This window comes from Mustelus asterias, chromosome 26 (assembly GCF_964213995.1).
Source record: "Mustelus asterias chromosome 26, sMusAst1.hap1.1, whole genome shotgun sequence".
NCBI lineage: Eukaryota > Metazoa > Chordata > Chondrichthyes > Carcharhiniformes > Triakidae > Mustelus > Mustelus asterias.
In genome coordinates this window covers 9,868,446-9,885,856 of record NC_135826.1, presented here as the reverse complement: position 1 = coordinate 9,885,856, position 17,411 = coordinate 9,868,446, and the positions used below count along the sequence as shown (strand labels likewise).

The 17,411-nt window shown below is 46.5% G+C and overlaps 1 protein-coding gene across 1 annotated transcript in view; it reads left to right on the top strand.

The window, feature by feature from the left end:
* LOC144479461 (SH2 domain-containing adapter protein F-like) overlaps positions 1 to 16,551 on the top strand; it is a 309,295-nt gene extending 292,744 nt beyond the window's left edge. The window contains 1 exon segment of the mRNA XM_078198151.1: positions 15,538 to 16,551. Coding sequence (XP_078054277.1) covers positions 15,538 to 15,724 — 187 coding nt within the window. The 3' untranslated portion in view covers positions 15,725 to 16,551.
* Positions 16,552 to 17,411: the final 860 nt, after the last annotated feature.

Sequence of the window (17,411 nt, the reverse complement as noted above, 5' to 3'; positions counted from 1 at the left end):
CCGGTAACATAAACAGAAAATGCTGGAAAATCTCAGCAGGTCTGACAACATCTGTGGGGAGAGAATCGAGCCAACATTTCGAATCTAGATGACCCTTTGATTTGATTTGATTTATTATTGTCACATGTATGAACATACAGTTTCTTGCACTATACAGACAAAGCATACCGTTCATAAAGAAGGAAACGAGAGAGTGCAGAATGTAGTGTTACAGTCATAGCTAGGGTGTAGAGAAAGCTCATCTTAATGCAAGGTAAGTCCATTCAAAAGTCAGCAGCAGCAGGGAGGAAGCTGTTCTTGAGTCGGTTGGTGCGTGACCTTGTATCTTTTTCCTGAAGGAAGAAGGTGGAAGAGAGAATGTCCGGGATGCGTGGGGTCCTTAATTATGCTGGCTGCTTTGCCGAGGCAGCAGGAAGTGTAGACAGAGCCAATGGATGGGAGGCTGGGTTTTTTTTTGTCAGAGCTAAGAGTTATTTTGCTTTTATATTTGTCACCGGTATCTGGGCACGCTTTGCTCGCACCCCCAACGGCTGTTCTTCCTCTGACATTCCTGTACTCACAGTGTTCCATTAACACAGACAGGCTTCAAGAACACTTGGCTGCCCGTGTCAAATGCAGGTAGTTGATGCGTGTAAGAAGGTTTTGTTTAGCAGTGAGTGCTGTAACTACACATTCAGTTACCACTGAAAGTAGAGATTAGATTGCTTCAATTTTAAACTGAAGTTAGAAATTGGTAGAGCGAGTACAGGGAGCGATTGAATTTAGATTCATGTCATTCACATCAATCCAGGGAGTGGGATAGGTAGAATGCTCTTTAAGAGAGGTAGTGCCGACTCGATGGGTTGAAAGGCCTATTCTGCACCGAAAAGCTGTTAGCGTTGGCATGTCAGTTACGACTCTCACCAACCTTTACAACTACAGCATAGAAAGCATTCTTTCTGGTTGTATCACAGCTTGGTATGGCTCCTGCTCTGCCCAAGACCGCAAGAAACTACAAAAGGTCGTGAATGTAGCCCAATCCATCACGCAAACCAGCCTCCCATCCATTAACTCTGCACTTCCCACTGCCTCGGCAAAGCAGCCAGCATAATTAAGGACCCCACACACCCTGGACATTCTCTCTTCCTCCTTCTTCCATCAATAAAAAGATACAGAAGTCTGAGGTCACGTACCAACCGACTCAAGAACAGCTTCTTCCCTGCTGCCATCTTTTGAATGGACCTACCTCGCATTAAGTTGATCTTTCTCTACACCCTAGCTATGACTGTAACAACACATTCTGCACTCCCTCCTTCTCTCGAAACAGTATGCTTCGTCTGTATAGTGGGCAAAAATCAATATTTTTCACTGTATACGAATGCATGTGACAATAATAAATCAAATCAAATCAAATCAAAGTAAAGATTCTGTGATTCTGCACGAATCTTCTTCACCAAAGAAAGGGTCACAGGTGTATTTTTCCCCCCTTGCAATGTGAGTTTTTAAAAAAATTCTTCTGTATATTTCTTGCTGTAAAAAAAATCAATCAGCTTCTCATTTCATTTCTCCGATGTGAGTAAAGAACTATCCTTGGGTCAAATTCCTGGGTTGCGGCATTGGAAAGTGCTCCCAGCATAGCCCCCTTTTATGGACCTTGGTTTAACAAGTGGTGGATGAAGAGTGAATTTATGATTGAGCTATCTGCAGTAACAGGACCACACATCGATTGAGTAATAGCCTTTTGGAAAGCATAACAAACCAATTTAAGCAAAAAAAATGTAGCGGTGCGAAGCTGAAACTGAGAATGTTATCCCTGGACATTATATAGCTGAATGATTAAGAATAGCTTCGAGCGACTGTCTTGAATTTGGATTTGAATGGCTCACTGTACACTTGCCCACTCAACTGATTTCATTTTTAGGCAGCAGCTTAAAACTGTTAGAGAATGCAAAAAATAACACGAAGCAGTCTATCCAGTTTATACCTTGCTTCTTACAAAGGGATAAATTTGGGCCTGTTTCCCTTTTTGTATCCTGGACAGTAAATGTTGACATTTGCAGCACTACCATTGTCCTCACAGATGTCACATGCAGAGATTAAGAGTTGGGGCGGCATGGTGGCACAGTGGTTAGTACTGCTGCCTCATAGCGCCAGGGACCCGGGTTCAATTCCGACCTCGGGTCACTGCCTGTGTGGAGTTTGCACGTTCTCCCCGTGTCTGTGTGGGTTTCCTCCGGGTGCTCCGGTTTCCTTCCACAGTCCAAAGATGTGCGGGTTAGGTTCATTGACCATGCTAAATTGACCCTCCGCGTCAGGGACATTGGTAGGGTAAATGTGTGGGGTTACAGGAATAGGGCCTGGGTAGGATTGTGGTTGGTACAGACTCGATGGGCTGAATGGCCTCCTTCTGCACTGTATTGATTCTATGATTAGGAGCCCTGGCTGGTATCTTTGTTCTCACTCCCTATTCCAGGATTTTAAATTATTAGAACATTCCCAACCACTCCTCCTGCTGAGATCAGCTAACTTGGCACAAACCAGGGACTCAGACACTGCAAACACCTCAGAGAGACAGCGCAATAGCCCATCTGGTCAGCTTTGTGTATTCTATATTACTGCCCTCACGTGCAATGAGGAGAACTTATAATCAAATGAGAGAATTGGTTTTAATTTCCAAGAACATTTTGATTTATTATGTTGAAAATATAAAATGTTTAAAAATTCATTAATGGGGCGTCACTGGCGAGGGCAGCATTTATTCCCCATCTCTAACTGCCCCTGAGAAGGTGAATCTTAGAATCTTAGAAACCCTACAGCACAGAAAGAGGCCATTCGGCCCATCGAGTCTGCACCGACCACAATCCCACCCAGGCCCTATCCCCATATCCACCCACTAATCCCTCTAACCTACACATCCCAGGACACTAAGGGCAATTTTAGCATGGCCAATCAACCTAACCCGCACATCTTTGGACTGTGGGAGGAAACCGGAGCACCCGGAGGAAACCCACGCAGACACGAGGAGAATGTGCAAACTCCACACAGACAGTGACCCAAGCCGGGACCCAAGGTGGTGCTGAGCCGCCTTTTTGAACTGCTGCAGTCCCTGAGGTGTGGGTGGGTACAGCCACAGTGCTGTGAGGGAGGGAGTTCCAGGATTTTGACCCGGCGACAGTGAAGGAACGGTGATATATTTGCAAGTCAGGATGGTGAGTGATGTGGGGGGGGAACTTGCAGGTGGAGGTTTTGCCAGGTATCTGCTGCTCTTATCCTTCTGGATGGTAGAGGTCTGGGGTTTGGAAGGTGCTGCCTAAGGGACGTTGGTGAGTTCCTGCAGTGCATCTTGCGGGTGGTACACATGGCTGCCACAGTTCATTGGTGGTAGAGGGATTGAACGTTTGTGGAAGGGGTAGCAATCAAATGGGCTGTTTTGTCCTGGATGGTGTTGAGCTTCTTGAGTGTTGTTGGAGCTGCACTCATCCAGGCAAGTGGGGAAGTGTTCTATGATCAATGGTTGCAGCATGAGAGAATTTGATGCACCCATTCTGAGCCCTCTGAGTAACAATCCTGACCTTCCACACATCATTCTGTTTCTATAATTATTGATCTAATATGGCTCAAAATAAAAAAGTACTTGCAATGATATGGTGCCTGTCATGACCCCAGTTTGTCCAAAAGACATTTACAACCGGCGCAGCATTTCTCAAGTGTAGCCATTGTGATAAGAAGTGTAGTCATCATTGCAGTGTAGGAAGCAGGAAAGCTAATATCCACACAGCAAGTTTACGAAAGCAGAAATGATGTAAATGACCATATAATCTAAATATTGTTAACTGAGAGATAAATGTTAGTCAGGACACCAGAGACCAAGCCCTTCTTTGAACTGGTGCCATGGAGTCCCGTACGTGCCCCTGAGAAATCAACTAGGCTTTCAGTTTAATGGGTGGAGTCTTGTGCCGGCAATGAGCAGCTCAGCCGTCGCAGGTAAGACAGCGAGACTCTTGCATCACCTCTTTCCGGGAAGGCCCTCCACTAGCACGTGACAGTCAGACAATTGGCAAGTCAGCAATGGGACTTTGCTAGGTAGAAGTCCCACACCCAGGTTTGGGCTGACAAGTGGCAAGTAACATTTGCGTCACACAAATGCCAGGCAATAACCATCACCACTGCCCCTTGACATTCAATGGTGTTACCATCACTGAATCTCCCATCCTTGGGGTTACCATTGACCAGAAACTCAACTGGACTCGCCACATAAACACAGTGGCTCCAAGAGCAGATCAGAGGCTAGGAATACTGCGGCGAGTAGCTCATCTCCTGACTCCCCAAAGCCTATCCACCACCTACAAGGCACAAGTCAGGAGTGTGATGGAATACTCTCCACTTGCCTGGATGGGTGCAGCTCCAATAACACTCAAGAAGCTTGACACCATCCAGGACAAAGCAGCCTGCTTGATTGGCATCACATCCACAAACATCCACTCCCTCCTCCACCGACGCTCAGTAGCAGCAGTGTGTACTATCTACAAGATGCACTGCAGCAAATCACCAAAGATCCTCAGATAACACCTTCCAAACCCATGACCATTTCCATCTAGAAGGACAAGGGCAGCAGATACATGGGAACACCACCAGCTGCAAGTTCCTCTCCAAGCCACTCACCATCCTGACTTGGAAATATATCGCCGTTCCTTCGCAGTCGTTGGATCAAAATCCTAGAATTCCCTTCCTAACGGCATTGTGGGTCAACCCACAACACATCGACTGCACTGTTTCAAGAAGGCAGCTCACCCTCACCTTCTCAAGGGCAGCTAGGGATGGGCAATAAATGCTGGCCAGCCAGCGACACCCGTATCCCAGGAATGAATTTTTAAAAACTACCTAGATTTGCTGGCTAATTAGAGTCCAGCAGCTCTTTTGAACAGCAGAGCCACCAGGGAGACAGCGGACACCCGACCAAGGCCCAGAAATCAGGCCACATGTGAGTGATGGTGGGAAGGGGTTCGCAGGGGTGGAGGGAGGATACAGATGAGGGGCTGTGGGGTGAGTCAACAGTATGGACAGCCCTCCCAGTGGATCCTTCTTCCCAGTGCTGGATTCCACAATCTGGCACTGAGTGCCTTTGAATGGGGAACACCCCCTAGACTCCACACCAGCAAGCACACCAGCGGCAGAGCGAGGCCCTTCTTCAGCGTCCGTCCATCTCGGGAGACTACTGCACCTGGGTCGTATGTCACTTCTGGATTAGGCATTGTCTGTTATAGCCGTAGATACCACTTTGTGAGTGGCAGTCCCTTCTGCAGCTGACACTAATGAGTGGCATTGGCCCGAGGTTGGCTGACATTTTTTTCCGACAGGCTTTCTTTTCCACCATCTGGTCATTTCCTTTGTCCTCTGCTTTTTGCCCTTCTCAGCTGGTTGTCTTCAGGCAGAAAGGGCTTCCCATGCATCAATTCTGATCCCAGTCAATTTGAGGCTTATTGATTTCCTTGGATCGCAGACATGGATAACCCTGTTGATCTCCTGTCAATACCAAGCCCTCACCACAGAGTATGTCTTTGGGGGATACAGTCCTCCATTCGGCTCACATGACCCAGCCAGCAGAGTCGCCGCTGTTTCAAGACAACAAACATGCTGGGATCCCTACACGCTGGCGTGCTGTCATATTTGGCACTCCTGCTGCCAGGAGATGCCCAACATTCACCTGAGGCAGTGGAGGTGGAAGCCACACAGCCATTTTTCTTGGCTTACGTAAGTTGTCCATGCTTCGCGACTATAAAGGAGGGTGCTGAGATCACAAGCCTGGTACACACTGAAGCTTTGACTGTTGGTCCACATGCAACCTCTCACCTTTGGTGTGACAGCTGCAGCCTTGGCAATCCCGGCCCTGATTCCAGCATCAAGGGCAACTTGACCCAACTTGTGTGAAGCTGCGGAGGTTGTCGATGGTGATGGAAGGTGGAGTCTGTACGCCTTGGTCTGGAACTTTAGTCTTCCTCCATATTCCCTGCAAGTGAGCTTCAGTATGGGATGCCCGCAAGGCATCATCCACAAATAACAGCTCATGGACTAGGACATTACCCACTTTGGTCTTGGCGTACAGCCTTGCCAAGTTGAATAGCAGTGTTGTTGTCCATTTAAAGGCCTCATGTGGAAGGGGATGAGAAGGCCGTCATGGGCCTTACCCTTAAACTTTGAAACCACAACATACTTTTTTAGAGGAAAGAATACTACTAACTGGGCTATTGCTGATGCGAAAGAGGAATGTGACAGCAACTTGTCCAATTTTGAGTGAACTGGTTCTCAATTGGAGCAGACCAGTCCCATCATCCTGGCCTCCCCTCTCGATCACTGTATCTTCCATTGTGTCAAATCCTTATAGAAACATAGATACTAGTAACAGAAGCAGGCCATTCAGCCCATTCATTTTGATCATGACAGGTCATCAAATACAAATATCCTGATTTCACCCTTCCCCCCTTATCCCTTGATCCCTTTAGCCCCAAGAGCTATATCTAATTTCTTCTTGAAATCACTCAACGTTTTGGCCTCAGCTACTTTCTGTGGTCGTGAATTCCACACATTCACCACTTTCTGGGTGAAGAAATTTCTCCTCACCTCTTTTCTAAAAGGTTTACCTCTTATCCTCAAACTATGACACCTAGTTCTGGACTCCCCCACCATCGGTAACAGTAACCATCCTGTCTAATTCTATTAGAATTTTATAAGTTTTATCTAACATTCCCTCAATCGTGCAATGGCCTCTGTCTCAACTCTTGGCACAAAGAAACACCTCTGCTCTCTCTCTCTCTTACTCAGAATTTTAAATTTACCACGGAGCCCACAAACAGAGGAACTATTCTTTTATTCTTCGCCTTATCACCCTCTGTCATTTTGATTTATCTCAGATTCAAATTGTAAGTGTGTTTTCTATCACAATTAAGAGTCAATTTTCCCACACACTTAAATCTCAGTTAACTGGGATATATTCTGTAATCAATGAGGTCCATGCACAAATGCGTAATCTCCTCCTGCTGCAGTCCCTGTGTTCTGATTTAGGCAGGCATTAGCGGTTTATTTGGATAAATCTCTAAATCCCTGCTCATTCCTAATCCTTTATCAGATTTCCTGTGAACGCTCGCTGTACTAGCTGCAGCAAACTAACATTTAATTTGACACAAGTTGTGGTCCTTAATTACAGATTCTATAAATATCAATTTCATTTCCAATTCATTAACTTTCATAATTCATTAACTTTCTAATTACACTTAATTTCCTTTCTTTCCACCAATTTCATTTCCCCTTCTCCCGAACCCACTGCTTCATGCCAGTTTATAGTCCCAGGGCTGTCAGCCTCCCTATGGGAAACTCCAAGGGCCCATTCGTGAAGTGTGGGTCTATACAGCGAGCGCTTCCAAGCTATTTGATCACGGACCCAATAATGTCCACGTCTTTATAAAGCTTATTTCTTTATTAGTCACAAGTAAGGCTTATATTTTAATGAAGTTACTGGGAAATTCCCCTAGTTGCCAAACTCCAGTGCCTGTTGGGTCAATGTACCTAACCAGCACGTCTTTCAAACTGTGGGAGGAACCTGGAGCACCCAGAGAAAACCCACGCAGACACGGGGAGAATGTGCAAACTCCACACAGACAGTGATCCAAGCCGGGAGTCGAATCCAGGTCCCTGAGAGGCAACAGGGCTAACCACTGTGCCACCCCCTGTCTGGTCCTGTCTTCAAAGAAGCCTTGTGCTACTTTTCAGCATGGGGTTACTCAGTACTTCTCAGGACTAGGAATGCTGATTGATTGCTGGGCGGCACGGTGGCACAGTGGTTAGCACTGCTGCCTCACAGCACCAGGGACCCGGGTTCGATTCCCAGCTTGGGTCACTGTCTGTGTGGAGTCTGCATGTTCTCCGTGCAGGTTTCCTCCGGGTGCTCTGGTTTCCTCCCACAGTAAGAAAGACATACTGATTAGGTGGATTGGCCATGCTAAATTCTCCCTCAGTGAACCCAAAGAGATGCCAGAGTGTGGCGACAAGGGGATTTTCACAGCAACTTCATTACAGTGTTAATGTAAGCCTACTTGTGACTCATAAATAAACTTAACTGATTTTACAGCACTGTTTTTCAGGAATACTGGACTCAATTATAGCCCCTTTTCTTAGAAGGGGTAAAGGAATCTTTCCCTCAGAAAACAAATGGGGAAGAGGTCAGAATTCTCCAAATATTTTGATTGAGAAACTCAGGTGAGGCAGTCCATGTCCCAAGCTCAGTCCGTCATCGAGGCTGGAAGAGGAGGCTGGGTGAAGTAGGAAGCAGTGGTGAGTGACAGTGGGAGATAGGCCAATGAATACTATCAGCTGCTGGTGCTAATTCCTTCCTCCTATTTCCATAAAATTAGTTTTGTATCCTTAGTGTATCCTTAATCTAGCAGGACAGTTCGAATGATTCAAATCTATGGTTCTGTTTCCACAGCCAAGATCAGGCCCTTTCAGAAAATCATTGACCCATAAAATCCCTTCAGTGCAGAAGGAGGCCATTCGGCCCATTGTGTCTGCACCGACTCTTACCCAGGCCCTCTCCCTGTAACCCCACATATTTACCCTACCAATCCCCCTAACCTATATGTTTTGGGAACAAGGGGCAATTTTAGCATGGCCAATCCACCTAACCTCCACATCTTTGGACTTTGGGAGGAAACCGGAGCACCTGGAGGAAACCCATCCAGACACAGGAAGAACATGCAAACTCCACACAGACAGTCACCCAGGCTGGAAATAAACTCGGGTCCCTGGTGCTGTGAGGCAGCAATGCCAACCACTGTGCCACCGTGCCACCCTACAGGGGAAGGTTTTCTGCCTAATGCTGTTTCTAGTGAAGTCATAAGCAGTTTTGATTCCACTATGAATACCATGTAGATCAGACCACCCCGTCACTGCAGATATGCAGATTCTGCATACAGGAAATCACCCTTCACCAATCACATCAGAGAAATGTTGACACAGCTATGGATCCGACCACACAGGCAGGTCCAAACGCTCGGGGGATGGGGTCGTAATTTTCCATCCTGGTGGGCAGGAATGGAACTGGAAGTGGAGAATAGAAGGGGAGTCTCAAACCGGCATTCATACTGGTGGCATTTCCCCACTCATGTCCCCCTTCCCCTGTCAATGACACAATGAGGTGCCTGCAATGAATGGTCTGAACCCCATTGCCATACACCACTGTAACAATACCCCCCCCCCACCCCCCCAAACAGCTTTTGACAAATGGCGACCTGGTGAACAGAACCTGTCGGGGGCACGCAGGTAAGTACAGCCCCCAGGAGGGATAAGTCATGCCTGGCAGTACGCTGGCACTAGCCCCAGGCATTGCTCCCTAGCACTGCTCCCTGGCACTTACATTAGGGAGGTTCCAGGTTGGGGAGGGGTGTTCCCTGGAATAGCGGGGGGAGGGAGGGGGTAGGGAGGGGAGTGTCCCATGTCTGTGCAGGGTGGACTCCGTGGGGTATTTGTATTTTAATTGTGTTCACATCCTTAAAGATGGTGCCCTGAAGTGTCGGGGGGGCTCCGACCCGCCCCCTTTTTTCAAAGTATTCAAAAGCATGGCGGGAGAAACTGGCAAAACAGCTGGTGAGCTGCCCTCTGCTTTTCCCACCCAAGGCAACACTGAGAACAAAGTTTGTCAGATTCCACCCACTGATGCGTTTTTCCTTTATGTTTTAATTTGCAGCCCTGTTTTAAAGTTAATCTCTGTCCGACAAAAAAAGCATCTATTAAGTTTCTGTAGATGCAGAATGTAGATACCCTTCAAAGCTCACAAGGTCGTTTTTCCACCTGGGTATTTCCACCCAGTGGCACAGTGGTTAGCTCTGCTGCCTCACAGCGCCAGGGTCCCAGGTTCGATTCCCGGCTTGGGTCACTGTCTGTGTGGAGTTTGCACATTGTCTGCATGGGTTTCCTCTGGGTGCTCCGGTTTCCTCCCACAGTCCGAAAGACGTGTTGGTTAGGTGCATTGGCCGTGCTAAATTCTCCCTCAGTGTACCCGAACAGGCGCCAGAGTGTGGCGACTAAGAGATTTTCACAGTAACTTCACTGCACTGTGAATGCAAGACTACTTGTGACAATAATAAATAAAATTTAAACTGTATCCAGCCGCCTACAAACCATTCTCTGGCATAACCAATTCTTAAGCAAACAACTGGCAAATTTGTAAACTGGATTTTCCCTTTGAAATGAATGATGATAGCAGGAAAGTACCAGAAATAAAAACTTTCAATGTACAGGTGCCTGGCACATGTGGAAACCCATTATCATAGTCAAGGGTTTCGAAACCAGGCTTCTAAATAAAGCTTCCTTGATAAGGAACTATGCAGTCAACAGAACAGCACTGTGGCTGTACCTACACCACATGAACTGCAGTGGCTCAAAAAGGCAGCACGACACCACCTTCTCAGGGCAATTAGGGATGGCAATAATTGCTGGTCTAGCCACATCCTATTAAGGAATAAGTAAAAAAATAGGAATTGCTCAGGTTCTACAGTGCATGGATGATCCAGCCTACCAGATCATTGCAAAGGTGGTGGCACGGTGGCACTGTGGTTAACACTGCTGCCTCACAGCGCCAGCGGCCCAGGTTCAATTCCCAGCTTGGGTCACTGTCTGTGTGGAGTTTGCACGTTCTCCCCGTGTCTGCGTGGGTTTCTTCCGGGCTCCAGTTTCTTCCCACAGTCCAAAGATGTATGGGTTAGGTTGATTGGCCACACTAAATTGCCCCTTCGCATCAGGGGCTTAGCAAGGTAAATGCATGGGGATAGGGTCTGGGAGGGATTATGATTGATGCAGGCTCCTTGGGCCAAATGGCTTCTTTTTGCACTGTAGGATTCTATGATTCTAAGATGGCAATGTTTCCCACCAGTATCACAGGGCAGTTGCTCTGGAAATGCCATGCCAAATAAAGTTAATACTTGTACAGTAAAAATTTGAATCTGGCTGCATATTGCAATGGGCCTCCCACTGATAAGTGATCTAATGGTAAACTGAACTTTAGGATTGATCAGTTGTCCTTGAAATTCAATTATAATTAAGTCAGTGTTCACACAAGATTAGTTAACACTATTGACTTTGAATTCCTACGTTAACAAACAGAGGGAAAATGATTTGTTTTTTAACTTGTAATTAGTTTTTTTTCTTCATTGGAGCCGCACATGAGTAGATGTGGAGCTACATAAAGCCACCAAATGGAGCCGAGAGCTCAGTTCTGGTTACAGAGCTTGGAAACCTTTAACTCCAGGACTGCTGTTAATGGCACAAGTTCTCCTGGAGACTTCTACCTTTAGCTAAAGTGAGACAAATTATCCAGCCTCATTTTAACTCCTCATGAATGGCCACTTTCACATGAAAGTGGGAAGGGTGGGGGCAGGGGGAGAGGGGGTGACGATAAATGTAACTCTGAGCGATGGACAATATGAAATTCGCTGCCCATTTTGCACCCCATTCAATTCTCTCTTCTTTTAGCTTTCATGTATACAGGGCATCAAATGCAAAATCATCCATTTTATACCATTGCCCAGCATTAAAATCACTCACAGCAAGTGATAATAGGCTCATGAATGACAGGGTTTTTCCAAAAGAATCATAGAATTCCTACAGTGCAGAAGGAGGCCATTCGGTCCATCGAGTCTGCACCGACAACAATCCCACCCAGGCCCTATCCCCCTAACTCCACATATTTACCCCTCTCATCTATGCATCCCCTGACATTGAGGGGCAATTTAGCACGGCCAATCCACTGCACATCTTTGGACTGTGGAAGGAAACTGGAGCACCCGGAGGAAATCCACGCTGACACGAGGAGAATGTGCAAAGTCCACACAGACAGTGACCCAGGCCGGGAATCGAACCCGAGTCCCTGGAGTTGTGAGGCAGCAGTGTTAACCACTATGCCACCATGCCACCTGACATTGTCCCTATCTCATGAGCTTATAAGTGCACATTCCAGGAGGTGGGCACTGGCTGCTGCTCAGGATGGATAACTCTAGCTGTACAATTAAATGTAGCTTGTGTCTCTATAAAATATTCCCTTTTTAAAATTTTAATCGCTTTTTCCTTCTCCTCCTCCCCATGAACTCCTTAGCCAATGTAAACTTCAGAAGGCTGGTGAATGATATTGTTTTATTCTAACGCCGACTAGGATGAGTTCTGGAAATTCAAACTTCCAGGCAATCGCTGAATGGATGACACAACAGGATTTAAGACATTTACTATAACAAACAAGATAAAAGTATTATTGAGTAAACACTATTTTTGGAGACAACTTATATTTGCATTCAACTGTAGAATAGAACAGAACTTTTAATCCAACCGGAAAAGAAATACAATCTTGTATACATTACACTATCCTTTCAGTGGACATTCTCGGAATCAGTCCAAAATAATTCTTAACTTCCAAGGGTTTACTTCCGATCTTTATCTTTCCCAACCTGGAAAACTTTAACTCCAGAACGGTCTTTCATGGCACAAGTTTCCCTGGAGACCTCTGCCTTGAGCTAAAGTGAGGCGACTCTTCCAGACTCACTTTAACTCCTGATGAATTCAGTCTTTTCAATCTGAATGTGAGCTCTCACCTATTTCCTGTGTGGTAAACCACAGCTTCTTGCTCCCTACCGCTGCTCTCCTTCTCCTAGATCCTGGCAAACTAACATTATCTACAAGTTTTCAGAGATATCATTCACTTCTCAGAGCCATTCTCCATGACAAGGTGAATCACATGTGCCTTGTGTCCAAGCTGAAATGCTGAGCAGCTATTTTTGAGACCCCAACTTTCTTTTAACTTGGAAGTAAGTGGCGAGTTTAAAGCATAACTGTTTACAACTTGATATTCTCAACACTTTCCTAGGTCATTGGAGGCTTCAAGTCGATTTCAGAACATGCCACATGACTCCCCCCCAACCCCCATCCTACCCCACCCCACCCACCACCTTAATTTTATCTTAAATTAAATGCACAGTCCCAAAACATAACTGTAATAACTCCAGGAGTCAGCTGTTATTGCACAAAATAAAGTGAAGCAAAAACCACAAGCCTGTGGTGAACACAAACAGGTCCCAACTGGGACAATACAATAATGGAGCCACTGAGGGGCCTGCTTTACACAGGGCTCAATATACGAGCTCCACCTGATGAGTTAATTACAAATCCTCAGGGAGCCGGTATTCAACCAGTCTTACAGGGAGGTCAATTAGCGATTCCTCCATGCAAGTCCTGGGGGTTTCACAATAGCGATCCTATAAAACTCATAATCACACCACTGTAACCCTCTCTGGGTGGTAATTCCTTAGGTGTCAGCATTATATTACCAGTAACTAAAGCCTCTAGATCATAGAACATCATAGTACAGAAGGAGACCATTCGGCCCATCGAGCCTCCACCGATGACAATCCCACTCGGGCCCCATCCCCACAACTCGACACATTTACCCTGCTAAACCCCCTGACAGTAAGGGGCAATTTAGCATGGCCCATTAACCTAACCCTCACATCTTTGGAGTGTGGGGTGAAACCAGAGCAACCGGAGGAAACCCACGCAGACACGGGGAGAACGTGCAAATTCCACACGGACGGTTACCCAAGGCCGGAATTGAACCCGGGTCCCTGGCACTGAGGCAACAATGTTAACCACTGTGACACCATGCTGCTCTCTAATGTCGCATTTGTCTGATCTTCTATAGTGGCTCTGACCACCATTTGATTGAATCTTCGTGTACAGAGCAAACAACCAGAGCAGGTGCTGCCACCAACCGTGGCCTGGGAAGAGCAGCTCTGACAAGTGCAGGACAGAGAACAATGGGTCGATGTCCTGTGACTTTTCTGGAGGTTATGATTTCCTGACTTGAGCTCCCACTTAGAACCATTCCACTCCAGGAAGACCCAAGGGCAGCAACGGCCAATAGTTTCCAATTGCAACACCCTCCCCCTTCTCCTCACCCCCACTAGCAAAATCAGGGAGGCTGCTAGCTTAACACAGTAACTGCTGACATGCAGCTTGTCTGGCAGATAATACAAAGATAGGTGGTGGGACAGGTATCATTGAGGAGGCGGGATGGCTGCAGAAGGACTTGGACAGGCTAGGAGAGTGGGCAAAGAAGTGGCAGATGGAATTCAACTTGGGGAAGTGTAAGGTCATGCACGTTGGTGAGAAGTATAGAGGTGTAGACTAAATGAGAAGAGAATTCAGAAATTGAAAGCGCAAAGGGACTTGGGAGTCCTAGTTCAGAATTCTTTTAATGTTAACTTGTAGATTTAGTTGATAGTTAGGAAGGCAAATGCAAAGTTAGCATTCATTTCGAGAGGATTGGAATACAAGAGCAGGGATGTACTGCTGAGGCTTTATAAGACAACATTTGGAATATTGTGAGCAATTTTGGGCCCGTATCGAAGGGAGGGTGTTTTGGCCTTGGAGAGGGTCCGGAGGAGGTTCACGAGAATGATCCCAGGAATGCAAAGCTTGACATATGAGGAGCGTTTGAGGATTCTGGGTCTGTACTTGATGGAGTTTGGAAGAATGAGAGGGGATTTCATTGAAACTTACAGAATACTGAAAGGCCTGGATAGAGTGGACGTGGAGAAAATGTTTCAACTAGTAGAAGATCTGTGGATCTGTGGGCACAGCCTCAGAATAAAGGGACGACCCTTTAGAATTGAGCTGAGGAGGAATTTCTTGAGTCAGAGGATGGTGAATCTGTGGAATTCATTGCAAAAGAAGGCTGTGGAGACCAAGTCACTGAGTGTATTTACAACAGAGATAGTAAATTGTTAGGTCAATGCTGGAATTCCCTCTCCAATGGCATTATGCACAGTAAGAAGTCTCGCAACACAAGGTTAAATTTAAGCAGGTTTATTTGGAATCACGAGTTTTCAGAGCACTGCTCCTTCATCACCTGATGAAGGAGCAGCACTCCAAAAGCTCATGATTCCAAATAAACCTACTTGACTTAACCTGGTGTTATGAGACTTCTTTACTGTGCCCACCCCAATCCAACGCTGGCATCTCCACATAATGGCATTGTGGGTCAACCCACAGCACGTAAACTACAGTGTTTGAAGAAGACAACTCAGCACCACCTTCTCAAGGGAAATTAGGGATGGGCAATAAATGCTGGCCAGCCAGCATCGCCCATGTCCCATGAGTGAATAAAAAAAGATAGGTTCTTGATTGGTAAGGGGATCAAAGGTTACGGGAAAAAGGCGGGAGAATGGGGCTGAGAAACATATCAGCCATGATCGAATGGCGGAGCAGACTGGATGGGCCGAATGGCCTAATTCTGCTCCCATATCTTATTGTCTTATTATGTATTTTAATCAGGGTATATTTAGTCACAAAGCCAGCTGCACTGGAAATGGTTGTAAATGCAATTTGCATGAATGTCTGTTTAATGTTCCGGGGATTTATATTCAGCTTGTAAAACAAGATGTAGCTTTTTTCCTTGTTATCCCCCACATCATTTACAACCCGTATCTTGTCCTTACTGTCGCCACCTCTCTTTTCTCTCTGCAGAAGCAGCCAAGGATACATGCACATGAAATTCAGCAGGACAAAAGACTGCAAGTACATCCTCGGTCAGAACAGCCCGCCGTTTGACAGCGTCCCAGAGGTCATAAACCATTACACGAGCCACAAGCTGCCAATTAAAGGCGCTGAACATCTCTCCTTACTGTTTCCTGTGACAGTACAAACACTGTGACTGGACACTGCCCAGCAGCACGGCAGTGAAGAGAAAGCAAACCCGTGGGGGAAAGAAAAGGAGTATAATCTTAACGGACATAGAACGTCAACACGAATTTCAGACACCTGGCGTGTGATACTGAATTTAATACAGTCCTGAGCTCCAAACCTGGGCTGTGATATAAGTGCAGGCCCTATCTGTTTCCAGTCTTATTTTCTGGGCTTATATTTGTGGTGAATTGGATCATGAATGTTGCTGTAAAGATTCGGTCAGTCATTTACTGGGAATGTACGGAATGTCTTTTATTTCTCCCGTGTGTCCGCCACCCCCCCTCTCCTCCCTGTGTATAATACTGCGGGCGCCGCACGTCCTCCAGTACTTCACCCATGTGCGCCCAGCCACGTCACCGCATCTTTGCCGGGCCGCTTCATTACAAAGGGCGTCATTGGCCAAACTCAAATCACCCGACAACACCCAGCGCTCCCACCTTTCCAGGAGCAGGGAGTGGGGATCCGTGACTATGTCGACCCGGGAACAGGACACCTCTGTTTGACCTTTGCCCTCACCATCTCCCGACGAAAGGGACATTGAGGTCAAAGACCTTGCCCTCCCCCTGACTGAGCTTAGCTCTGTTAGAACTAACTGGGAATCAAACTTGGGGATCTTGCTGCTCTGTATAATTGAGTGCAGTACTGTGCAGTGCTCCACCCAAGTGAAGTATGGAGAGGGGTAGATGGGGGATTGAAATGGAATGTCTCGAGGTTCCAGTGTAATATGTGTTTTCTATTTTCAATAATATTTTCTGTAAATATCTAACAATTTTTTTATAAAATATGCTTGGAAGGAACGTCTGGAGTGCATTATTCACAAATCAGGCTCAGAGCACGGGGTGTTCTGTGCAGAGGCTTTAAGAAATTATGACAATCACAGCAATTATTACGAGAGAGCGAGTGAATAATGAGATCATTACTGAAAGCATCTCGTGCTGCTTTGGCGACAGAATATTTACAAATCCCTAATTTGTTTTAGAAATTCAACCTTTGCAGCCCAACCATCAGTCACATGTACAATTATGTTGCCTGCGCAATCTTTTCTACCTCTCTTCCTCTCTGCTCTGTGTCCGTCTGACTGTTTTTTTCTGTACATGCCTCTCCTACCCTCTGTGTCTCCTGCTGCCCTACTTTGATTCAATCTATCTCTCCCTCACCATTTCTGTCTTATCTACTTGACTCTCCTTCCCTCTCTCCCTGTCTCCTTCCCGGTGCCTGACTCTCATTCTCTCCACCTATCCTTCTGACACTCTGCGGTTTTGGTTGGCTCTTGTTTCTCTCTGTATCCATGGCTGGAATTTAATGCCCTCCCCTCATCTTCCACCCACTCACCCCAATAGAAAGGGGCATTCGATTATAGATCATAGAATCCTACAGTGCAGAAAGAGGCCATTCGGCCCATCGGGTCTGCACTGACCACAATCCCACCCAGGCCCTATCCCCATATCCCTACATATTAATCCGCTAATCCCTCTAACCTATGCATCCCGGGACACGAAGGGACAATTTAGAATGGCCAATCAACCTAGCCCGCACATCTTTGGACTGTGGGAGGAAACCGGAGCACCCGGAGGAAACCCACGCAGACACAGGGAGAATGTGCAAACTCCACACAGACAGTGACCCAAGCTGGGAATCGAACCCAGGTCCCTGTA